Raw genomic sequence first — 26,952 nt, 5'->3', positions numbered from 1 at the left:
CATCTGAAACTATTGTTTCTTTTATTATTATTATATCTTTTATTCGTACTTTAAAAGGTACAAGGAACACAACGGTCAACAATAGAACATATTTACATATTACAATAGAACATATTATCTTTTGGTAGGGAAATTTATTGAGAAGGGCACAGTGATGGTGGCATGATGGTTAGCACTGTCACTTCACTAAAAGAAAGTTCTGGGTTCAATCCTTGCAGCTGACTGGGGTCTTTCTTGGCAGAGTTTGCATGTTCTCTCCATGGAAGTATGGGTTTCATCCAGATGCTCTGGTTTCCTCCCACAGTCCAAAGATATGCAGATTAGGTTAACTGGCGACATTAAATTGCCCATAGGTGTGAATGTGACTGTGAATGGCTGTTCAGCCCTGTCCTTTGTGACCTGCTCAGGGTTGTAACATGCCTCTCGCCCGAAGTCAACTGGGATTGGATCCAGCTAATGGATAAATCCTAGACAACGGATGGATTTATTTTAGCAGTATCTTCAGAAAATATACATCTTGTTTTTGTTACTGCTTCAGCTGTTCAGGTGACTATTTTGTTCTATCTGGTGGAATTTGCCTACATAGTTACAGCCAGTAAGACAAGCTAGCTAAATTGTTGATAACAACATCAAGATAGACTTCATGTTAAAACTGTAATGAATTTCCTGGTTACATGATTTCACTTTTTGACCGTGTAGCACACAGTTATAGAAGAATTGTCACACCCATTACACTATCCACTGTTACCCAGATGAGTATGGGTTCCCTTTCGAGTCTGGTTCCTCTCAAGATTTCTTCCTTATATTGTCTCAGGCAGTTTTTCCTTATCACCATTGCCTCTGGCTTTCTCATTAGGGATAAATTTTTAAATTCATATACAGTATTTAAAATTTATATACAGTATTACTGCAAAGCTGCTTTGTAACAATATTGTTAAGTGCAATAAAAATAAAATTGAATTGAATACTGTATGTAGCGGGCGGCACGGTGGTGTAGTGGTTAGCGCTGTCACCTCACAGCAAGAAGGTCCGGGTTCGAGCCCCGTGGCCGGCGAGGGCCTTTCTGTGTGGAGTTTGCATGTTCTCCACGTGTCCGTGTGGGTTTCCTCCGGGTGCTCCGGTTTCCCCCACAGTCCAAAGACATGCAGGTTAGGTTAACTGGTGACTCTATGGCTACGTTTACATTAGACCGTATCTGTCTCGTTTTCTTCGCGGATGCACTGTCTGTTTACATTAAACCGCCTGGAAACGCCGGGAAACGGGAATCCGCCAGCGTCCACGTATTCAATCCAGATCATGTCAGCTCCGGTGCTGTGTAAACATTCAGAATACGCGGATACACTGTGCTGAGCTCTAGCTGGCGTCTCATTGGACAACGTCACTGTAACATCCACCTTCCTGATTCGCTGGCGTTGGTCATGTGACGCGACTGCTGAAAAACGGCGCGGACTTCCGCCTTGTATCACCTTTCATTAAAGAGTATAAAAGTATGAAAATACTGCAAATACTGATGCAAATACTGCCCATTGTGTAGTTATGATTGTCTTTAGGCTTGCCATCCTTCCACTTGCAAGTGGTAAGTGATATGCACTGGGATCACACACACAGCGGCTCAGTCCCGAATCACAGCTTGTTCACTTCACTCGCGTGCGCTGTGAGCTGCTCAAGGCCGGAGTGCGCACCCTCCAGAGGGCACTCGCTGTTCAGGGCGGAGTGATTTGGAGCGCAGGATGCCTGCGGAGCCGAGCGTATCCATGTATTGGCGTTGCTGTGTGCACGCAAATCGTATATTGGTGTTGCTGTGTGCACACTAATCGTTTTAAAAACATTAATCTGATGATCCGCTGATACGGTCTAATGTAAACATGGGCTAAATTGAGCGTAGGTGTGAATGTGAGTGTGAATGGTTGTCTGTGTCTATGTGTCAGCCCTGTGATGACCTGGCGACTTGTCCAGGGTGTACCCCGCCTTTCGCCCGTAGTCAGCTGGGATAGGCTGCAGCTTGCCTGCGACCCTGTAGAAGGATAAAGCGGCTAGAGATAATGAGATGAGATGAGGCTGTACGTAGCTATTTAGAGTGTTATCTAATGTTCTGTTACAGAATGGTGTCGATGTCCTCCAGTGTTTTTTATTTTGCCTGATATTGCTGATGTGTTTCTACTTAAAATTAGTGTACATTGGATAATTTAGTGTTCAAACACACTTAGCTTAGTATTAATTAAGGTAATTAAGCACGTGGGGTGAATCCTGTGACTTAACCAAAGGAAAATAACCAAATTGTTCTTGACTCTGGTCTTTGAGGACTTTAGGCAATCCCTGTCTTATACAGTAGGCCATACAGTGGTGCTTGAAAGTTTGTGAACCCTTTAGAATTTTCTATATTTCTGCATAAATATGACCTAAAACATCAGATTTTCACACAAGTCCTAAAAGTAAATAAAGAGAACTCAGTTAAACAAATGAGACAAAAATATTATACTTGGTCATTTGTTTATTGACGAAAATGATCCAATATTACATATCTGTGAGTGACAAAAGTATGTGAACCTCTAGGATTAGCAGTTAATTTGAAGGTGAAATTAGAGTCAGGTGTTTTCAATCAATGGGATGACAGACAGGTGTGAATGGGCACCCTGTTTTATTTAAAGAACAGGGATCTATCAAAGTCTGATCTTCACAACACGTTTGTGGAAGTGTATCATGGCACAAACAAAGGAGATTTCTGAGGACCTCAGAAAAAGCATTGTTGATGCTTATCAGGCTGGAAAAGGTTACAAAACCATCTCTAAAGAGTTTGGACTCCACCAATCCACAGTCAGACAGATTGTGTACAAATGGAGGAAATTCAAGACCATTGTTACCCTCCCCAGGAGTGGTTGTAAAAATGTTTTGTGGATGGATGAGACCAAAATAGACCTTTTTTGTTTAAATGAGAAGCGTTATGCTTGGAGAAAGGAAAACACTGCATTCCAGCATAAGAACCTTATCCCATCTGTGAAACATGGTGGTGGTAGTATCATGGTTTGGGCCTGTTTTGCTGCATCTGGGCCAGGACGGCTTGCCATCATTGATGAAACAATGAATTCTGAATTATACCAGCGAATTCTAAAGGAAAATGTCAGGACATCTGTCCATGAACTGAATCTCAAGAGAAGGTGGGTCATGCAGCAAGACAACGACCCTAAGCACACAAGTCCTTCTACCAAAGAATGGTTAAAGAAGAATAAAGTTAATGTTTTGGAATGGCCAAGTCAAAGTCCTGACCTTAATCCAATTGAACTGTTGTGGAAGGACCTGAAGCGAGCCGTTCATGTGAGGAAACCCACCAACATCCCAGAGTTGAAGCTGTTCTGTACGGAGGAATGGGCTAAAATTCCTCCAAGTCGGTGTGCAGGACTGATCAACAGTTACCGAAAACGTTTAGTTGCAGTTATTGCTGCACAAAGGGGTCACACCAGATACTGAAAGCAAAGGTTCACATACTTTTGCCACTCACAGATATGTAATATTGGATCATTTTCCTCAATAAATAAATGACCAAGTATAATATTTTTGTCTCATTTGTTTAACTGGGTTCTCTTTATCTACTTTTAGGACTTGTGTAAAAATCTGATGTTGGTTTAGGTCATATTTATCCAGAAATATAGAAAATTCTAAAGGGTTCACAAACTTTCAAGCACCACTGTATTTGTAGATGTCCCATTTTGGTTCTTCTCCAGATCTGCAGCCATCACATAATGTCAGCAACAGCAGGTCATGCAAGGTTCAGACCACTCAGTGCTACTGCTAAATGTTTCTTGATCCCATAGTTTTGTGAGTTAGTTATAACCAGACCACAACTCAAGCAACTGGAACCACTATGTTGCCCCTTGAGAGTATATTTTCTCCACTGTTTTGTGTTAACAAGGACACCTGGCTGAATGTGTCAGGGAACTAAGGTGAGTTATGAGTACTAAAAACCTTAAAATTGAATGGGAATAAGTGTATTCTTATATGTAATGTAAACAGGTTTCACAGAGTGGTATCCTATTTCTGTCCGCTCAGCTCGTCAGTGCAATCTACTTAGCAAACTCATGGCCATGTGGGTTCCTCATCAACACCAACTTAACAGGACCAGATGAAGGAGTGATATATGGTTCAGTAACAAAGACTGGATGTCATGTTGGCTCACTTTTTAATTCCTAAGCATGTCTAATAGTATTACTTTTAAGAGAGAAATGGCAGGTTTTCATTTGGCATCTTTCTATTGACATGTTCTCTACACGGCATGTGTTTCTGTAGAACCTTATCCAGCAGACCTTGCCATGGATATTACTTTACCATGGACAGAAATGGGTCAGCAGAAGTACTACCTGATATCAGAATCCCACATGTCCTGTCATATTTTATCCCAGTACATCCTCTGGGATGAGTAGAAGAGGTCTGCAGACAGCAAGGCGACTAGTTGTGTCAGACATTTGCCCCACAAGTCAACTGGGACCTGTCCATCATTTTTTTTTCCTCACCATTTTTCCATTTATGGCATACTCATTCCCTTAGGCAGTTTCAAATTGCCAGCAAATCTATTTGCTACTGTTTGAAGACCAGGCAGTGCTACAACTCCTTTTAGTTCTCTTTCCAGATTTAAGACTATTGCACATGGCTAGATATTTGAGGGGACAAAGAGTTCGTAATATGATGAAAAAAATTCTAGCAATCACTTGCTGGAGCACCTTCTGTGCTGCTACCGTATATAAAAAAAGCACCTCACACAACATGGGGAAGCCCACAACATACAACAGGGGGAAACCATGGCCTAATGGTTACAGAACCAGACTTGGGACCAAAAGGTTGCCAGTTCGATTCCCTGGACCAGCAGGAATGGCTGAAGTGCCCTTGAGCAAGGCACCTAACCCCCAACTGCTCCTTAAGCTGCTCTGGGTATGCTGTATGTCGCTCTAGACAAGAGCATCTCCTAAATGCCTGTAATATAATATCCACAATGAAACCATAACACTCTTGTAAGTTCTAGCCAGTATTGGCTAACTAACTAGCCTACTTTGTTACTTTAATTAGATGTATTAACAATTATAAGGATTAAATAGAAACTGGTTTAACTATAGGACAGCATAGTGGTGTAGTGGTTAGCACTGTCACCTCACAGCAAGAAGGTGCTGGGTTCGAGCCCAGTGACTGACAGGAGACTTTCTGTGTGGAGTTTGCATGTTCTCCCCATGTCTGCATGGGTTTCCTCTGGGTCCCCCCCCCAGTCCAAAGACATGCAGGTTAGGCTAATTGATGGCTCTAAATTGACAATTTTTGAGGTGTGAATGTGAGTGCAAATGGTTGTTTGTCTCTATGCGTCAGCCCTGTGATGATCTGGTGACCCTGCCTCTCGCCCATAGTCAGCTGGGATAGGCTCCAGCTTGCCTGCGACCCTGTACAGGAACAAGCAATTACGGATAATGGATGGATGGTTTAACTATAGTGATGAGGGTTGTTTGCTTTTGCTGTAGCTTGGGAGGCAGAAAATAAAGAGAAAAGGAGTTGCTTGTGCAATTTGACTGTTAGTGTGGGACATCATTTGGCGATCCCAAAAATAGCCAAGTTGTTATTTGTAGACATATCACAACTTTGTAATATTGGCAATGGAATATTTTCAATTCAGTATCTCCTTATATTCACTTTTTATATTTGTTAACTGCCCCAACTTGCAATGTGTTTGATAGGGAAGTTTAAAAAGTTCTTGGTGTCATCCTGCACTTTTCTGGACTTTCTTTGAAAGTGCTTCAGTGTGTTTAAAAAACAAAAAAGCTACCTGCAGCATTTGGTAAAAGCCATGTAAAATGTGTACCTTAATTGGTCAGTCAGTTTATATCACATCTGGGGGGAAAAGCAATAACCTTACACACCAAGTCAGAAAACCTTAAAATTTTTAAAATGTAAGATTTTTAACAAGCATTAAAAATGGACTGATTGGTTAGAAAACAGGACAGAATCATGTCATTACACAATGCATAAAAACTAGTTCATACTTTTGTTGCCTCGAGGTTAAATTATTGCAGTGCCCTAGCACAGCACGGCGGCACGGTGATGTAGTGGTTAGCACGGTCGCCTCACAGCAAGAAGGTTCCGGGTTCGAACCCAGCGGCCGGCGAGGGCCTTTCTGTGTGGTGTGTGCATGTTTTCCCCGTGTCTGCGTGGGTTTCCTCCGGGTGCCCCGGTTTCCCCCACAATCCAAAGACATGCAGTTAGGTTGACGTGGGGCGGCCTTGGGCTGAGGTGCCCTTGAGCAAGGTACCGAACCCCTGACTGCTCCCTGGGCACTCTGATGTGGCTGCCCACTGCTCTGAGTGTGTGCATGTGTTCATTGCTTCAGATGGATTAAATGCAGAGGATGAATTTCACCGTGCTTGAAGTGTGCATGTGACAAATAAAGGTTTCTTTCTTTCTTCTTCTTTCTTACTGTCTGGATTATCTAGTAGGTGCATAAACGAGCTCCAGTTAGTCCAGAATGTAGCAATGAGAGACTTACTGGAACCAGAAGATATGACCACATCACGTTACCCCTATCTTATTCCCACTGCATTGGCTCTCAATCAGAATTTTCATTGATTACAAAATACTACTACTGATCTATAAAGCACTGAATAGTTTTGCACCACAGTATCTGAGCAAACTTGTTTTTTTATGACCCATAACACCAACTTCAATCAAAAGGTGCAGGCTATTTTTTGGTACCTCAGATGACAAAGGTTCCAGTAGGGGTCAGAGCCTTTTCTTACAAAGCCCCACAGTTATGGAACCAGCCTTCCAAGTAGTGTTCAGGACTCAGACACAATCTCAGTGTTTTAAGTCTTGGCTGAAAACATATTGGTTTAGTCAAGCCTTTTGCTAATAGGCTTTTATTAGGTAAAGGAGCCACCCCACTCTCACGCATTCACTCAGGTTTGTTGAAGGTGGATTGGCTGGCCACTGTATGTTCCAAAGTGCCCTCATGTCAGTTACCTTGTATCTCTCCCTTTTAGTTATACTGTCATAGTTAGTTGTGTCGGAGTCTCTGCTTGCACTCAGCATACAGTATACACTGTTCTTAACCATTATGTGACAATGAGCACATGGCAATCTGTGTACCGGTGATGCTGGCTCTCCTGCTCTCCAGACCTGCCTGCGCTATTTCTGGCTGAAGTTCTCATCACTTTGCTCCTGCGAGGATGGCCCCATATGTACAGCACCTGATCCATCCTGATGCCCTGCTTCTGGCTGGGGATTCTCATCACTTCACTCCTGTGGAGGATGGCACCATATGGGCAGCCTAAAGATATACTTAGAAGATGGCTTTGAACAATTAATACAGACAGTTTCGCTATGATCGCTTCGGACTACAAATGCCATGAACAGTTTCGCACTCAAGTCTCCATCAGTAAACAGTTGATAACCTCAACAAAATAGACTTAATGTAAAAACTATAATGAATTTCCTCATTACACAGTTGCACATTTTGACCACATAGGACACAGTTATAGAAGCAAGTTATTTATAATTGTGTTATCCATCATCACTCAAATGAGGATGGGTTCCCGTCTAAGTCTGGTTCCTCTAAAGGTTTCTTCATGTCATCTCAGTGTCAGTAATGGCGTTGAGAGTGACAGCTCTAAACAGACTGCAAACATGGCTTCTCAAAACTACAACGCCCAAGAATCACAGCGCCCTTCATCACCTGCTTATTAATTACACCTGTCTCTCATTCACTAATCAACTGTTCTGCTACTTAAACCTCTCTCACACTCCCATAGTCGCAAAGTATCATTCAGAGTTTACTCCTGTCGTACCAAGCCGTTTCCTTTCTGCCTGTCTCTAGTTCTTCAACCCTTGTTCTCACCTCTTTGTTCTCTAGTCCTGTCTGCATTGCTCTGTTTACTGATCGACCAACCCTCGCCTGCTCTTTGACTACGATTCTTGTCTAGTGTTTTGGTTTCGTTTCCAGTTTGCTTCTCCTGCTCTCCCCTGCACATATATCCATAAGTGCATGCACCCTGACACTCAGAGCTTTTCCTTGCCACCATTACCTCAGGCTTGCTTATTAGGGATAAATTTATGAATTCATGTGTTAAAAATCTATATCTGGAATGTACAATATTGTGCAAAAGTCTTTGGCACATGTAAAGAAATGTTATAAACCAAAAATGGCTTGTTTCAACATTAAAAAAAAAATAGTATAATCAGCAGTAAGCCATAATAATTTACTGAGCATCTTGCAGAACCAGACAGTTCTTCTGGACACTTTGACTGTCACACTCACTTCTTAATTTTGCACCAAAACCCAGTAGCCTTCATTATGTTTTCTTTTTTAATCTGCAAAGTGTCTCTTATGGAATATGCTGCTCAGATATAAACTTTTTTTCTGTAACATTTAATTTTGTGCTGGAAAATGAACACTGGGAACTCTCAAATGTTTTTGTACTGACTCGATAATGTAGAAGTCATAAAATGGAAATGTATAACAAAGTTTGTATGAAAAAAAATAGGGTGCCTAAGACACAGTACTGTATATATTTCTGTAAAACTGCTTTGTGATGATCGCTTTTGTTAAAAGCACAATAGAAATCGAATTGAATTGAGAATCACATGATCGCTAGTTACAACCCCGATTCCAGAAAAGTTGGGACAAAGTACAAATTGTAAATAAAAACGGAATGCAATAATTTACAAATCTCAAAAACTGATCTTGTGTTCATAATAGAACATAGACAACATATCAAATGTCGAAAGTGAGACATTTTGAAATTTCATGCCAAATACTGGCTCATTTGAAATTTCATGACAGCATCACATCTCACAAAAGTTGGGACAGGGGCAATAAGAGGCTGGAAAAGTTAAAGGTACAAAAAAGGAACAGCTGGAGGACCAAATTGCAACTCATTAGGTCAATTGGCAATAGGTCATTAACATGACTGGGTATAAAAAGAGCATCTTGGAGTGGCAGCGGCTCTCAGAAGTAAAAATGGGAAGAGAATCACCAATCCCCCTAATTCTGCACCGACAAATAGTGGAGCAATATCAGAAAGGAGTTCGACAGTGTAAAATTGCAAAGAGTTTGAACATATCATCATCTACAGTGCATAATATCATCAAAAGATTCAGAGAATCTGGAAGAATCTCTGTGCATAAGGGTCAAGGCCGGAAAACCATACTGGGTGCCCGTGATCTTCGGGCCCTTAGACGGCACTGCATCACATACAGGCATGCTTCTGTATTGGAAATCACAAAATGGGCTCAGGAATATTTCCAGAGAACATTATCTGTGAACACAATTCACCGTGCCATCCGCCGTTGCCAGCTAAAACTCTATAGTTCAAAGAAGAAGCCGTATCTAAACATGATCCAGAAGCGCAGATGTCTTCTCTGGGCCAAGGCTCATTTAAAATGGACTGTGGCAAAGTGGAAAATTGTTCTGTGGTCAGACGAATCAAAATTTGAAGTTCTTTATGGAAATCAGGGACGCCGTGTCATTCGGACTAAAGAGGAGCTGTTATCAGCGCTCAGTTCAGAAGCCTGCATCTCTGATGGTATGGGGTTGCATTAGTGCGTGTGGCATGGGCAGCTTACACATCTGGAAAGACACCATCAATGCTCAAAGGTATATCCAGGTTCTAGAGCAACATATCTCCCATCCAGACGACGTCTCTTTCAGGGAAGACCTTGCATTTTCCAACATGACAATGCCAAACCACACACTGCATCAATTACAGCATCATGGCTGCGTAGAAGAAGGGTCCGGGTACTGAACTGGCCAGCCTGCAGTCCAGATCTTTCACCCATAGAAAACATTTGACGCATCATAAAACGGAAGATACAACAAAAAAGGCCTAAGACAGTTGAGCAACTAGAATCCTACGTTAGACAAGAACGGGTTAACATTCCTATCCCTAAACTTGAGCAACTTGTCTCCTCAGTCCCCAGACATTTACAGACTGTTGTAAAGAGAAAGGGGGATGTCTCACAGTGGTAAACATGGCCTTGTCCCAACTTTTTTGAGATGTGTTATTGTCATGAAATTTAAAATCACCTAATTTTTCTCTTTAAATTATGCATTTTCTCAGTTTAAACATTTGATATGTAATCTATGTTCTATTCTGAATAAAATATGGAATTTTGAAACTTCCACATCATTGCATTCCGTTTTTATTTACAATTTGTACTTTGTCCCAACTTTTTTGGAATCAGGGTTGTACATATGAGGTCTAGTTTGCTTCTAGGCTGTACTTTCTTTTCCAAATTCAAATAAGCCAATACATTTCACTCATTGTTGGATTCCAAAATTGGGCTGGTCCAATAACAACTAAAGTCCTGCTTTTTAAAGGTAGGACTGCCTTTCAGATTTTTCAAGTGTTGGTAATAAAAAGAATTTTCCTTGACACCCAATTATTTTTGTTTAGTGGACCAAAAGCTACTGAATTCAAATTACAGACTTCCAATTTTATTAGTTTTTTTTTTTAATGGAACAATTAATGAATGTAGGGCCATATGGCCCTAAATTCTCTGCTATTTTTTTCCTGCTTCACCATGACACAATTCAAGATACTACATCATTCATCACGTGGTGGACTTTCCCTGTTCACACAAAGCATTGTGGGATACAAATTTGAAACAAGAGAGAAAAATGGAGGACGTGAGTGTGTGAATGAAATGTCAAAGACCGACTACAGTAACGGAAAGTGAGAAGAAAAGGCGTTACGTTGTGAAGGAAAGGAAACGCAGGACCAAACTAATAAGTAGCGGTGGCCAGCGAGCACCTCGGTGTGATCAGCTGTTCGTTTAGCGACAGAATGATGGAACTGTCAGTGCACGGTCAAGGGAAACCTGTAGATGGCAGTAATGCAACACTGTGGATGCCAGCTGCTGTTAAACCCAAAAGAAAAAGCAGGTAAACCTGTGCATGCGCACGTGGACTTCCTCTGTCTGCTTGAGTGCACGAAGCGAGTGATTTCATGCACATTATTTACTCTGGAATTCCCTCAAATTAAATAACTTCCCAGCCACAGAATGGCCTGATATGTTTATTTCTATAATATCTCACAAAATATCACAGTGACCAAATTTCAGAGGGAACTAAATTTCACCGATTTTATGAAATTGAAAGGCCGTCTAGCTTTAAAAGCTACAAACAGCTGTTTCCTAACCACCCTCACATTATCAAGAAAGTTCAAAGCCCTGGTTTTAGAAAAATGAGAGTTGCAGCTTTATCTCTCATTGTTACAATGACACTGAAGACATAAGTGATGTAAGCAATTTTACAGTTTTGTGATTCTGGAAGAAATATGAATAATTTGGGCGGGGGGTTTGTGTGCAAAAGCTTTCAGAGGTAGGAATTTTAGTAACTACAATAATAAAGCATGTACTACTGTAGAAATACAGTCTAGATAGTGTGTAAATAATGAGGTCTGTCATAAATGTATTACAGCATAAATAATGGTATATTGTAAGTATAATAAAAATAATAATGATTAAAAAAAAAAGTCAAAGTCCTTCCCATGCCAGGACCTGGTCTTCCCAGGCAGTCTCCCATCCCAGTACTAACCAGGTCCTTAAGGCCCATTGTGTGGCACTGAACTCTGCTTCTATAGCCCTTGGACTCTTGCCTATTATCCATCTAGGATTACAGTGGGGGGGGGCTGGTCCTCTGGTAACCCCAAGAGTTTGTCTCCCTACTCACATCTGTATTGCACCATGCCTTGCCAGATGGCAGTAGGTACCATTTTTATGATGGCAGAATTTGCAATCTCCCGGTTGAGAGACAGACACGCTAACCACTAGGCCAACTCGTGGTCAAGTATAATCCAAAGCTCAAAATATTTACCTAAAAGCGTATCAAAATGAATGAGCATCACTACCTATTCAGTTTAAATACCTTTCTGGTCTTATAGGAAACTGAAAACACTTCTCTAGATCTCAGCGGGCCCCCCCAAACTCTCAACCACATCTTTTATTAGCAATGTTGGTGTTTAATCTGGCATAATCAACACTGTGAACACCCTATACTTAGTCTGCATTTTTCCATTGTAAGTGCTCTTGCAGTCACGCACCAGATATACATGTTTTTCTATGACCACTATAAATTGTCAGGTCTTTGCTGTGTGGTAGGCATAACAGATCTGTCTGGGACCCCCGTGTTGTGTCTGTGTTTATGTGAAACACATACAGCACTTGAGAGTCTTCCAACTATACTAGTAAACTGTCACTGTTTTATAGCAAGTCCTCAACAGGCACCAGTTGTCTGCCTCTACAATGTAACGTGAAAGCTGCTCTGGTTAAATGATGTTATAAATGTTGTGCCTGTTATTCTTTTTCTTTCTTTACCTGTCTGCGATCTCTCAGCTGAGTTGAAGCAGCAGTTGGAGACTAGAAGGATGCGGATGGCAGCGCAGGGTAGGTGATGAAACTATACTTTGCTTTAATGGCTGTACATTATCTCAACAGTTCCGTCATGAAAGAGAGAGAATTTTGAATTAAATGCCAGTAGGGGTTGTTTCATCTTCTTCTTAAAAAATATATATAAGATAAAAAAAAAACCATTGGGTGGGTGGCCTGGCCTTTACTCCCATGTCTTCCTCCTTTTGATAAACATGCTAAAGGGCTTCTACAAGTTTACAAATCTCAACTACGCTGCCACTGGGCTGTCTTTTAACTGCTTCAAAGAGGAACTTCAGAGGAGCCTGCTTTTTATTATGCAGCAGCATGCACTTGAAACACACCCAGAAGCCCTGAATATAGCTATTCTATGTTCACAAGCTTCTGAAAATCATGGTGAAATGGGCGTGCGACTCTGAGCCGAGTGCCCTGTCCACAACGACATGTGTGCAGTGTTTGAGAGACTACAATGTTTTGGTCCTGTTGTGCCTAAAATGGCCTGAATTCTAGAGTAGTGTGTGGCCTCAGCCATTCTGCGTTAGATGTGGCGTTTGTTCATGGCGACGAGTGCACCAGTTCCGTATCTTGGCTCGGAGCGCTCTCAAAAAACACACATAGAGGGAAATGTCCTTCTGAGTAGAGCAGGAGAACAGATTTATGAAAGAAGAGTAGGATGCACAAAACAAGAATACGATTCAGGCCAAACACAGGACAAAGGATATCTGTGAAGATATGAAGTGATTCTTTGCACAAACCAAAACTTGAGGTGATTCTGAGAATGTACTCATGTTATGGCACTACAACAAGTTTATGGTTTAGCCATAGCATTTGCAAATGGGGACATGGGAGAGGCCTAGGAACTACACGGCAGTCAGACCAAACGCAAATCAAATTCGGCTGGTGGAAAAGACCATTTACTGAATGGAAATGATGTGTAATGTGAAAGATGTGCATGTAATTCTGGGAGTGGTTAGTTTCTTTTTGGACAGACTTTATATCGGTAAACTTTGACCTGTGGATTCACAAGCTTCTGTCATGTGAGCCAATAGAAACCATACGGGAAAGACTGTGGTTTCTTTAGCCAGTAAAAAAAAAAAAGATGAAGGCACGTCTTATTATTAAGCAGCAGTAAACCAGACTTTTGGCTCACTGTTGCTTGGCACACATCTGCAAAAGCAAACAAACAAATAAAAAAATTTTAACCGACTCATCCACCAATAAATACTAGTTCTGTTTTCTTCTCTCTGCTACAGTTTCCATGTTCTGAATGTGTGGGACCTCTGCGTGACTATTAGCGTCACTGAAAAGGAAGAAAATTGTTTCGTTCTGTTTTAGGTGTAACGGGGAACCAGACAAATACAGAATCAGATCCTGTAGAGCAGAAACTCCGAAACCAGCTTGAAGAAGAGACGAGAAAGTATGTATTTATTCTTCAATTGCTATTTTTTTTAAACTTTATCCAACCTTTGTTATAAAAACAATGCATCTATGTAGTGTCAGTGTATATACCATTAACATTCTTCTTGAATTATAGTTATAGGAGCACATTTGAACATTTAAAAGGCTTGAAGCCGGAGGTCGACCATCTACGGCACATACATGAGAAATTAAAGCTCAAACTGCAGAAGGACTTCCAGGACTACTGGACTCAGGAAGCAGCAAGGCCACAGGTTCTCTATTAAATTGCATTTAGTAAAGCTACAGTCACACTACAGCTCGTGATGGGTTATTGATGAAAATGAGGCGTTATGGTGACGATGCTTGGCGATATACAGGCAAGTTAAAAGTTGTGATCATACAACAGGTGAACACTTGACTGTCACACCTTTGTGTGTTCGAGTGGCCACGCCCGCTCACAGGACCCAGTCGTTATGGGGAAACACCTGATGATGATTACAGCACAATCAGCATGCGCATATAAGGACACAGGCTTTGCAAAGTATTATCATTATCACTGTCACATTTGTTTCTAGCAATGTTTATGACTCTGGTTTCGTTTGTGTTTTGTTACTCTGACCTTGCCTCATGTTCTGTTTTTGTAAATATCACACCTGTTAATAAACACTCTTCCTGCACTTAGATCCGTCTACTGCCGTATACCTGACAGAATACTTGCAAAGTCTCTGTGTCCTTGTATGTGCATGCTGATTGCGCTCAAATCAGCATCAGGTGCTTCCCACGATGACTGGGTCCTGAGAGTGTGTATAACGCGCTCCAAAGGATCCCTGAATGTAAATGCACTTTTTAAGTCTCGGTGAAGGTTACGTTTTGCTGAGCCGCTGTGTTGATGAGGCTCCTGCGAGCATCGGGAACATGGAATCGAGACACCTACATCTCAAGAGGCTCAAAGAAGGTTCCCTGAGCTTCGGGAAATATTCCCAACTCCATCTGTGAGTATTCGCTGCTTAGCTTGCTGAGGAAAACAATGGCAACAAATTTCACTGCATGCGTTGAAATTTTTTGTGATGTTTTTGGCCACTCACGAGGTGGAGACACACCAAAAAACAATTCACGAAGCTCACCGTGTATTGCACGATTGGTAGCAATGCTACCAATATTTCATCACCAAGTACTCTCAAACCCATCGTGAGCTGTCGTGTGACCAGGGCCTAAAGTAACATTGTATGTATCACCCAAACTCATGAACACTACCGTCTCCATATAGTTGATTCTGCACAGACATTTCTCAGATCCAGTACAGTCCACATTTTTAATATTATGCAGCAACGTCTGACCAGCAGACTGAACTGGTAACACTGTTTTGATCTTTTCAATAGGAAATATGAATCGTCCATCCAGACGCACGAGCAGCTGTGCAGCATTGCTCGATCCTTGAATCTTTCCAGAGGAAATGACTTGTCTTTCACACTAACTTAGGATGTTCTGGTTTGAGTTTTCTCGTTAACATTGAGGTTGAGTGAGCTATATTTGGGTCTGGCTGGAGTCAATAAACAAGCTTTTAATATTCAGTGGAAACATCAGCGTTGGTGTACTGCATAATTCGGAGAATGCTTTCTTCTAAGGAACAGGAACCTATAACTTTACGACTAAAACATATAATTGTTTTATTTTTCCAAAATGCTGACATTTTTCCAAGGGCTGCTTTGAAGCAAGAGCAGACTGGCTGGAAATGAATCGTTTCTGAAGCTAGGCTGATTTTAATGCTCTCTTTGATCTCCATGTTCCCCATATGTCATCAGCTGCTAGAGATACTCAGATGTTTAGCTGGAACAATTAGGCAAATGCAGTTATGATGACTGTGTGTGATTTTGCAGCAGAATCAATGCTCAGAGAATACAAGAGCAGGGCGGAGCCAGGACAGCGCTCCCCGTCCTTCCTCATCCAGGTGAGACATGAATACGATTATATATTTATTCTATCCACATTCACTGGACATGAGCAATCACGTGCTCTGATAGCCTAGTAGTAGAGTATCCAATCAGCTCATATACCATGAGTAGAGAAAAACAAAATGGCGGAGCGTGTTGCTGAACCAACTGAGGATGAAATAAAAACTACTCGAAAACAAAACCCCCCAAAAAATACAAAAAAAAAGCAACAAAATATGGAACGAAGGTATTTGATGGTAAGAATGTATATATTTTTTATTTTTCAAGAATTATTATAACATTTTTCACAAATTGCTATTCACCAGTTTGTTTACATTCTAAGCAGAAATGATTTTGTCGGACGTTTTGTATAGTTTTTATTTCACGAATTTGCAAAAAAAAATAAAAATGCTGTTTCTCAAAATCCAGTGAATGTGTATAGAATAAAACAGTTATTCCACTCAATCTCGTCGTACATGGCTAAAAGCCAATGAGGCACATAGCTCATGTACGACTCGTCAGCTTATGTACGACTTGACTTCATGGAATAACTTAATTATTTATAAGTCTAAGGCTGTTGGAAATGTTTCTATTTTTCTTAATTTATTTAAAATAATTTACAAGCATTAGCAGTATTAACTAGGGTTAATTGTACAATCTTAATCATAAGTACATGAATTTAGGACTTTCTTAGTCATTTCTTTGGTACGTCCCCTTTTGCTTTAATGACGGCTTGCACACAAGCTGGCATGGACTCCACATATTAATAAAACTTCATCAGTAAAATCATCTGAACACTTATTTCAGTAGAGCAGACTGACTCAAGGAAAACCTCACCTTTTGTGCAAAGGACATAACATTGTCAATATTTAAAAAAAAGCTTTTAATTCATGACATTTAAATAGTGACAGTACAGTACTTTGAAGATTCAAGATATTGAACATTTCTTTGTTTAAAATAAACTTTGTTTAAATATTACCACATTGTTATTTTTGTCCTTTAATTACTCACCCTCAGTATCTGGTATGTAAATATTTACCTATCAAATTATCACTATGATTTTCTTCTTTAATTACAGTGTGTTTATACTATGTGCCCACCCTAAGAAACCAAAAGTAATTGGACAAAAACAATCATGAATTAAATAGTAATTTTAATACTTGGTAGCCCTGTGATGACCTGGTGACTTGTCCAGGGTGTACCCTGCCTTTCGCCTGTAGTCAGCTGGGATAGGCTCCAGCTTGCCTGCGACCCTGTAGAACAGGATAAAGCGGCTAGAGATAATGAGATGACGAGATTTTAATACTTGGTTGTAAATCCTTTGTAGTCAATGACTGTTGAAGTCTGGAACCCATAGACATCAGACACTGTGCTTCTTTCCTGGTGATGCTCTGCCAGGCCTTTACTGCAGCTGTCATCAGTTCCTATTTGCTCTTGTTCTTGAGGCATTTTGGCTTCAAGTATGCTTTGGGTCATTATCCATCTGCACTGTGAAACGCCGTCCAATAAGTTTTGAAGCATTTAGCTGAACGTGAGCTGATAATATCATCCCAATACACTTCTGAATTCATCCAGCTGCCTTTGTCAGCAGTCACCTCATCAATAAATACAGTGGGGCAAAAAAGTATTTAGTCAGCCACCAATTGTGCAAGTTCTCCCACTTAAAAAGATGAGAGAGGCCTGCAATTTTCATCATAGGTACACTTCAACTATGAGAGACAGAATGGGGGGGAAAGAATCCAGGAAATCACATTGTAGGATTTTTAATGAATTAATTGGTAAATTCCTCGGTAAAATAAGTATTTGGTCACCTACAAACAAGCAAGATTTCTGGCTCTCACAGACCTGTAACAACTTCTTTAAGAGGCTTCTCTGTCCTCCACTCGTTACCTGTATTAATGGCACCTGTTTGAACTTGTTATCAGTATAAAAGACACCTGTCCACAACCTCAAACAGTCACACTCCAAACTCCACTATGGCCAAGACCAAAGAGCTGTCAAAGGACACCAGAAATAAAATTGTAGACCTGCACCAGGCTGGGAAGACTGAATCTGCAATAGGTAAGCAGCTTGGTGTGAAGAAATTAACTGTGGGAGCAATTATTAGAAAATGGAAGACATACAAGACCACTGATAATCTCCCTCGATCTGGGGCTCCACGCAAGATCTCACCCCGTGGGGTCAAAATGATCACAAGAACGGTGAGCAAAAATCCCAGAACCACACGGGGGGACCTAGTGAATGACCTGCAGAGAGCTGGGACCAAAGTAACAAAGGCTGCCATCAGTAACACACTACACCGCCAGGGACTCAAATCCTGCAGTGCCAGACGTGTCCCCCTGCTTAAGCCAGTACATGTCCAGGCCCGTCTGAAGTTTGCTAGAGAGCATTTGAATGATCCAGAAGAGGATTGGGAGAATGTCATATAGTCAGATGAAACCAAAATAGAACTTTTTGGTAAAAACTCAACTTGTGTTTGGAGGAGAAAGAATGCTGAGTTGCATCCAAAGAACACCATACCTACTGTGAAGCATGGGGGTGGAAACATCATGCTTTGGGGCTGTTTTTCTGCAAAGGGACCAGGACGACTGATCCATGTAAAGGAAAGAATGAATGGGGCCATGTATCGTGAGATTTTGAGTGAAAACCTCCTTCCATCAGCAAGGGCATTGAAGATGAAACATGGCTGGGTCTTTCAGCATGACAATGATCCCAAACACACCACCCGGGCAACGAAGGAGTGGCTTCATAAGAAGCATTTCAAGGTCCTGGAGTGGCCTAGCCAGTCTCCAGATCTCAACTCCATTGAAAATCTTTGGAGGGAGTTGAAAGTCCGTGTTGCCCAGCGACAGCCCCAAAACATCACTGCTCTAGGGATCTGCATGGAGGAATGGGCCAAAATACCAGCAACAGTGTGTGAAAACCTTGTGAAGACTTACAGAAAACGTTTGACCTCTGTCATTGCCAACAAAGGGTATATAACAAAGTATTGAGATGAACTTTTGTTATTGACCAAATACTTATTTTCCACCATCTCATCTCATCTCATTATCTCTAGCCGCTTTATCCTTCTACAGGGTCGCAGGCAAGCTGGAGCCTATCCCAGCTGACTATGGGCGAAAGGCGGGGTACACCCTGGACAAGTCGCCAGGTCATCACAGGGCTGACACATAGACACAGACAACCATTCACACTCACATTCACACCTACAGTCAATTTAGAGTCACCAGTTAACCTAACCTGCATGTATTTGGACTGTGGGGGAAACCGGAGCACCCGGAGGAAACCCACGTGGACACGGGGAGAACATGCAAACTCCGCACAGAAAGGCCCTCGCCAGCCCCGGGGTTCGAACCCAGGACCTTCTTGCTGTGAGGCGACAGCGCTAACCACTACACCACCGTGCCGCCCTTATTTTCCACCATAATTTGCAAATAAATTCTTTAAAAATCAGACAATGTGATTTTCTGGATTTTTTTTTTCTCATTTTGTCTGTCATAGTTGAGGTATACCTATGATGAAAATTACAGGCCTCTCTCATCTTTTTAAGTGGGAGAACTTGCACAATTGGTGACTGACTAAATACTTTTTTGCCCCACTGTACAAGAGAACCAATTCCACTGGCAGCCATGCATACCCATACCATAAGATGAGGTGGTATGCTTCTGATCATGAGCATGTCCTTATTTTCTCCATATTCTTCTCTTCCCAAGTTGAGCTTTGTCTGGTCTGTACACAGGATGATGTTCCAGAACTGAACTGGCTTCTTTTTTGAATTTAATGGGGTTTTTTTTTAAAGTAAACTCTAATCTGATGTTCCTGTTTTTGAGACTGACCAGTGGTTTGCATCTTGTAGTAAACATTCTGGATTTACTCTGGTGAAGTCTTCTCTTGATTTGCTGACTTTGACACAGAAGCACTTGCCTCTTGGAAGGTGTTCCTGATCTGACCAACAAGGAAAGAATACTTCTGTCATCTACTACCGTGGTTTTCCATGGTCTTCCAGGCCTTTTGGTGTTCCTGAGCTCATCAAAAGAGAATGTACCAAATAGTTGATTTACCCACACCTAATGTTTTTGCTATCTCTCTGATCGGTTTGTTGATTTTTTTTTTTTTTTAGCCTAAAGATTCACTGGCAGCTCTTTGGACTTCATATTGATATGTCTGTGAAGATTCTCAGTCATCCAGGTTATAGTAAACCGCGGTTGCTAAAGAAGGCAACTGGACTTGCTTGAAATTATTGAAGACATTTCACCTCTCATCCGAAAGGCTTCTTCAGTTCTGTCTGACTAGTGGGGAGTTCCACAGACATATTTCCACACACTTCAGGGTGAGAACCCTTCAACTGGGGCAGGAGTATGAGAGGACTTCCAGAATTTGGAACTCCCCACTAGTCATACAGAACTGAAGAAGCCTTTCGGATGAGAGGTGAAATGTCTTCAAGAATTTCAAGCAAGTCCAGTTGCCTTCTTTAGCAACCATGACTTCATATTGAGAGTTATTGTTTTTATTTATTTAGCTTTGCCATAGCGAGATATATATGTACATACACACATTATGGCTGGGAATCCACTACAGCTTGCGCCAATTACAATGGCCTTATTGTACCGAACCTGCATGTCTTTAAACTGTTGAAGGAAACTGGAGCACTCAGCAGAAACCTACGCAGACACAGGTGGAATGTGCAAAGGCCCTCAAGATTCAAACCCGGAAATTTATTGCTGTGAGGCGACATTGCTAACCACTACACCATGATGCCACCAATGGGTCACAGCAACAGATTCCAAATGTAAACTTAACATTTGAAATCAACACTAGACTTAGATCCTTACTTGTCAGTGAAACTAGTAGTTATTGCCCGTGAACCTGATTTCAGTTCTGAATGGTGCACTTCACAGGGGCTAAATCCACGTCTCCTCAGTGATGTAGACTCTGCCGTAGCAGAAGTCTCCAGCGAGGAGCGCGGATTGTGAGGTCCGTATAATCGAAATTCTCAGGCGAGTGGGGGAGGGGATTCCCTGCCGAGGCTGCGCGCAGTATGTTAGCATGAGCATGTAGCCTATGGGAAATGAATAGTGTGTTGGACTAGTACTAATCCCATATTTTGGAAAATCAAAAATGTTGTCTTGGGCTCCTCTGAGGTGTCACCAATCCATTTTCTTTTCTTCTCCATTTCCAGTTGAGAGTACGCCATGCGCATTCTGGTTGCCGCTTCTCACCGGAGCTTTATTTATTTTATTTTCCCTTTTGTTTTTCTTTTTTGTGTTTGTGTAGTTTGAGGTTTGTTTCTTGTTTTTGTTTGTGTTTTGTCCGCCGGACCTAGTTTTGAGTGAGTGTTGGTTCCCTTCAGGCCTTGATTCGCCGTGGGTGATGTCTGTGCTCCTTGCTATGGACTGCAGTGAGCTCGTTGCTCATTTTAACATCGGGGTTGTCCAGTGCTCTGTGTAGCGGTGCTTTTGTGCTTGGTGCGGTGTTCAGAGCAATGTTGCTCAGTGGCGTTATGGCGGCTGTGCAGACAGTTTGGGACATACCAGCGCTCTGCGTGGCGGTGCTTCTGTGCTCACTTTGTGGATCCATGGCACGGTGTTCTGGGTGGTGTTGCCCGGTTGCATTGCGGCAGCTGTGCAGGCGATGTGGGACTTGTTTTCTGGCTCCTTTTGGTGGGACTGTGGCTGCTGCACCATTGGAATGGCATCCTGACCTTCTTTTGGTGGACTCCCCCTTTATAATTGTAACGCAATCTTGCGTATGAGAAAGGCACTATATAAATTTAACATTATTATATTATTATTATTATTATGTGCGTCCAGCTGTGTCACTTTGCATAGGTGAACAGACAGACGGACAACCTTCATTTAATAGTATAGATCAGTGGTTCCCAAACTTTTTGGCTGGGGACCCCCTTTTGGACTTCAGAATATTTTTGGGACCCGCTGACATCGACCCCCCCCCCCACCACCACCACCACCACCCATTATGCAGTGTGTAGTGTAGTAATAATAACCATAATAATAATAATAATAATAATAATAATCAGACGGATATTAAAGTTGCTATTTTTTATTCACAGAAGAGCATTATCCACAAAAGAGCATTGCACATCATAATAAAACAGAACATTACACAGAACATCAGAATATTTTTTCAGTGACTTGTGTGTGCTTGCTTTTCAGTACAGAGTTTTTCAAATCTTGGTGATAACTGTGAGATCGCCACCCTTAGTTCGTTTTCAATGTTCAACTTTGCCCTGTATTTGGTCTTGATGGAGGCCACTGCAGAAAAGCCCACCTCACAGAGGTAGGATGTGGCAAAAGGGAGGAGTATGGCCACAGCCTTTCCACCCAACAGTGGGTAGTCTTTTTCCACCCCAATCCAAAAGGCAGACAGTGACTTGGCCCTAAACTGCTGTTTGTATCCTATGTCTGAGGTCACATCAATGAACTGTTCCTGTTCAGTAACACTGAGATGAGCAGGTGACCTTGTATTGAAGGGGTCTGTGATCCATTCATAGTGTGCCAAATCCATAACAGGAAAGTACCTCTGAAAATGTTGGAGGGCAAAAATGTGTGAACGAATGCATGGCATGATTGTGTTGTGACTGTTGGTGTTATGGAGAAATGAATGCAAGTTCTGAAAGCAATCTGTTGTTCCCTCCTCAATCATCTTTCCCCACAGTTCCAATTTCCTTGTAAATGACTGCATTTTAGCGACAAGCTGAGGGAGATGGGTGTTGGGTCCTTGCATTTGCAGATTCAGTTCGTTCAGTTTTTGGAAAATGTCACTGAGGTAGGCAACTGTCATCAGGAACCGTTCGTCGTTGTAACAGAGTGCCAGTGCATGATTCTCCTCCTCGAGGAAAATCCGTATCTCCTCTCGCAGCTCAAACACCCTGTTCAATACCTTCCCACGTGACAGCCATCGCGCTTCGCTGTGAAACAGAACTGCCGTGTGTTTGGAGCCCATTTCTTCACAGAGAGCAGCAAAGAGTCGAGCTTTAACAGGGCGCGTTTTGATATAATTGACAGTGGCGATTACATCCGTCATCACCTTGTTCAGTTCGGGACTCAGCTGCTTCGATGCCAACGCTTCTCGGTGAATCATACAGTGGGTCCACTGCACATTGGGGGACACACGCTTTATGAATGCTTGTAGCCCACTGCACTTCCTTGCGTTTGTAGGAAGCAGCCTTGCGTTTTGTAGGAAGCACGCGTAGAAACTTGTCCATGTTGTCATAAAGTCGCCGTCCGATGTTTTGTTCTGAATCTCAAAATAGGGACCTGTTTTATACAGTTTGTATTCACAGGAGGAGGGTTTGCTAATAACAACAACAATATCAGAGCAATCCAACAGATTGGAGGGCGGGGAGCGATTATGGAGTGAAAGGGGGTGATTGGGTTCTATAGACTGATTTAATGACTCTCTGCCGGCTGATGCATTACCAACATTCCGACGCCATTCAAAACATTCCAATGCCCATTTTTTTTTCTGTGTTATGCAAACAGTCCCGTCTCTCCGCAACCCCCCTGGAGTCCCTCCGCGACCCCCAAAGGGGTCGCGACCCCCACTTTGGGAACCGCTGGTATAGATAATGAGGCAATAACACGCACCTGACCATGGAACAATTGAGCAGCCTATTGTCCAGTTACTTTTGGACTTGTTTAAAAAAAGAAAAGTGAGGCCACATTGCTGCAATTCCTACACTGTTCACCCAATCAGGATGTCAACAGTTTGTACTTTCAGTATTTAATTTGACTCTAATATATTTATAGACTTGACATTTATAGACCACCACTTTGGGTCAGTCAGCTCATATAGGAAGTGTTCTCTTGTGAGTTGATGAGTTTACTATTTGGATTTTAAACAGGTTTTGTGCCAGTACAAATTCTGGTCAAGAAAAACTTTCTGCTAAAGCTAATTGTACATTTGTTTCGAAATTCTAGTTCACTGCTTGATCACCACATCAATAACCAAGACCGAGCACACCAGCCTACTCCGCCTACAAGAGAGCTGAGGTAAACAAACATGAGATTGCAACCAAGACATTTTAGAACATTTCCAAATGCCATTCCATGACAAGAGGGCACAGTTTTTACTATTGTTAGTCTGTTCCTGAGCAGCATGAGATTATTTTGCTGCCAAGATTACAGTGAAGAATGTGGAATATTGCTTTGGTAAGAGCAAGTATGTCCAAGTTATACAAATGGCAATAAATGGAAAGTCTCGCCAGTGTCTCTACCTGCTATGTCAACTGTCTGGATCTACTCCCACCATCATTGCAACTGTCTACCGCCCCCCAAACCAAACAAAAACTTTTTAAATGATTTTGCTGCTCTGCTGACACACCTCAATACTCTCTCACCAAACATTATTCTGTTGGGAGATTTCAACATCCACATGGACAATATCAACAACACTCTTACCAGAGACTTTTCATCCTGCCTTGAGAGTTTCGGTTTTCAACAGCACACCAATATTCCCACTCACTCCAAAGGTCACATCTTGGACTTAATTTGTTGCTCTGGTATCTCCCCCCTTGACTGTACAGCAGATGAATTCCCTATAACTGACCACTTCCTCCTCTCATTTAATACCAAACTCTCTCTCTCCACTACTAAGCTCCCTCATTTTATTTCTTTCCGTAATATAAAGGATATTAACTTGAATTCTCTCTCCTCTAGCATTGACTCCCTCTTGGACATTCACAATTTAACCACCCCGGAAGAGCTGGTCTCACAGTACAACACTGGCCTTCACACCATCCTTAATTCCCTTGCTCCACTAAAAACCAGGTCTGTTTCCTTCTCCCGTTCTGCTCCCTGGTTTACACCGGAACTTCGGCTCATGAAAGCCAAAGGCCGACAACTTGAGCGACTTTACAAGAAAACTGGACTATCTGTTCATAAAGACATGTACATGATTGTTGTACTTCATTACAAGGACTGTATTGCTCAAGCCAAATCCAACTATTTCTCTGGTATAATCTGTTCTAATGAAGATAACACCAAATCACTGTTTTCACTGCTCAAGAACTTCAGCCAACCCCCAGACTCCCTACCACCTCACCTGTACTCACCTGCTTTCTGTAACTCCCTCATGTCATTCTTTGCTGAAAAAATCCAAACAATTCACCAGCATCTCAGTTCACAATCCACCCCCATCAGTTTACCTGAACTTCCTCCACCCTCTCACTCCTTCTCCTTCCAGCTTCCCACCGCCTCAGAAATCTCAGATCTCATCCGTAAGTCTAAGCCATCCACATGTCAGCTGGACCCCCTCCCCACTGTTCTTGTTAAAGCCTGCCTTCCTTCTCTGGTCCCTCTCATCTCTGCCATTATCCATTCCTCTCTTTCCACTGGAACTGTTCCTACATCCTTTAAGACTGCTGCAATAATGCCAATATTGAAAAAACACAGTGCAGATCCTACCAACTTCAATAACCTACGCCCTATCTCTAATCTACCCTTCATTTCCAAAATTCTTGAAAAAACAGTAGCTAATCAACTCCACTTCCATCTGTCTCACAACATCCTGTATGAACAGTTCCAGTCTGGTTTCCGTCCCCTCCATAGCACAGAAACAGCTCTAATCAAAATCACCAACGATCTCCTCATGGCAGCTGATTCTGGTTTACTCACCATCCTCATCCTCCTTGACCTGAGTGCAGCCTTCAATACCATTTGTCACTTCACCCTCCTCAATAGATCAGCATCCATTGGTATCACTCACACCTGCCTTGACTGGTTTAAATCTTATCTCTCCTGCCGCACTCAGTTCATTCAGCTTAAATCTTTCACATCCCACCCTTCCCCTGTCACTTTAGGTGTGCCCCAGGGCTCTGTCCTGGGGCCCCTCCTTTTCATCATTTATCTCCTTCCCCTTGGCAGCATCTTCTGCAAATATAACATCAGTTTCCACTGCTATGCGGATGACACCCAGCTCTACCTCTCCAGTAAACCCACTTCCAACCTCCCATCCTCCTCCCTTACTGACTGCCTAGCAGAAATAAAAACCTGGTTCTCCTCCAACTTCCTCAAACTAAACAAACAGTGATAAAACTGAGGTTCTCCTCATTGGCACCAAATCGTCACTATCCAAAATTGACAGTTTCTCTCTTTATATTGACAATTGCTCCATCTCCCCCTCCCCACAGGTTAAGAGTCTGGGTGTCATCCTCGACAGCACTCTTTCCTTCCAATCCCACATCAATAACATTACCTGGTCTGCGTATTTCCATTTACGCAATCAACCATCTCCGCCCCTCACTTACTCCCCATGCCACTGCTATTCTTGTCCACAGCCTCGTCACTTCTCGTCTGGATTACTGCAACTCCCTCCTCTCTGGTCTCCCTCACAAATCTGTCCATAAGATCCAATTGGTCCAGAATTCAGCTGCCCACACCATCACCAGAACCCCCTCCATTCACCATATCACACCCATTCTGCAGCAGCTCCACTGGCTCCCAGTCAAGTTTCGAATTGAATTCAAAATCCTTCTGTTAACTTTCAAGGCCATCCACAACCTCGCTCCCCCATATCTGTCCGATCTCCTCCATGTTACCACTCCCTCTCGTTCCCTCAGATCTTCTTCCATCCACTTGACTGTCCCCTCCACCCGTCTCACCACCATGGGGACCAGAGCTTTCAGCCGCTCTGCTCCCCAGGTTTGGAATGCATTACCTCCTGAACTTAGAAATATCAACTCCCTTCCACATTTCAAATCCTCACTCAAAACACACCTGTTCAAACTTGCTTTTCAACTTTAAATCACTGCACTGACAAATTTTTAATTTTGAATTGTAACTTGTTTTAATGTTTTTTTCTTTTTGTAATTTTAATGTGTATTTTATGGTTTGTCTTTCATTTTTGTACGGTGTCCTTGGGTGCTAGAAAGGCGCCTTTAAATAAAATGTATTATTATTAATTCTAGAGGGAATAGTAAAACCTGATCAAACAAAATCACCCATAATGCCCTCTGAATGCTCTCTGTGGTAACTGTGTTAACACATAGAAAGTTCTAAACAGATACAATTAGCAATGCAACTCCAATATCTATGAAAGCTTTAGGAATGATTAAAAGAGAACTTCTGAGACGTTTTCAGTGCAATTCCCTGTAAACAAGTTCACCAAAAGGTGATGGAGAGGGCCCAAATACATAATGGTACTTCTTCCATACATGCACCACCTACAGATTTTCTAAGGAAGTGAGGGGATTGGTGAAGTCAAGAGGCTGTGC

The 26,952-nt window shown here is 42.1% G+C and overlaps 1 protein-coding gene across 1 annotated transcript in view; it reads left to right on the top strand.

The window, feature by feature from the left end:
• Nucleotides 1–26,952, top strand: part of kif6 (kinesin family member 6) — a 289,502-nt gene that overhangs the window by 217,523 nt on the left and 45,027 nt on the right. The window contains exons 16-20 of the mRNA XM_060932833.1: nt 12,358–12,408; nt 13,726–13,807; nt 13,925–14,060; nt 15,666–15,736; nt 23,660–23,731. Of these exons, the coding sequence (XP_060788816.1) occupies nt 12,358–12,408; nt 13,726–13,807; nt 13,925–14,060; nt 15,666–15,736; nt 23,660–23,731 (412 nt within the window). The remainder of the gene's footprint in view (nt 1–12,357; nt 12,409–13,725; nt 13,808–13,924; nt 14,061–15,665; nt 15,737–23,659; nt 23,732–26,952) is intronic.

Source organism: Neoarius graeffei, chromosome 11, assembly GCF_027579695.1.
Source record: "Neoarius graeffei isolate fNeoGra1 chromosome 11, fNeoGra1.pri, whole genome shotgun sequence".
Taxonomy (NCBI): Eukaryota; Metazoa; Chordata; class Actinopteri; order Siluriformes; family Ariidae; genus Neoarius; species Neoarius graeffei.
This window is presented reverse-complemented; position numbering and strand designations above follow the sequence as displayed.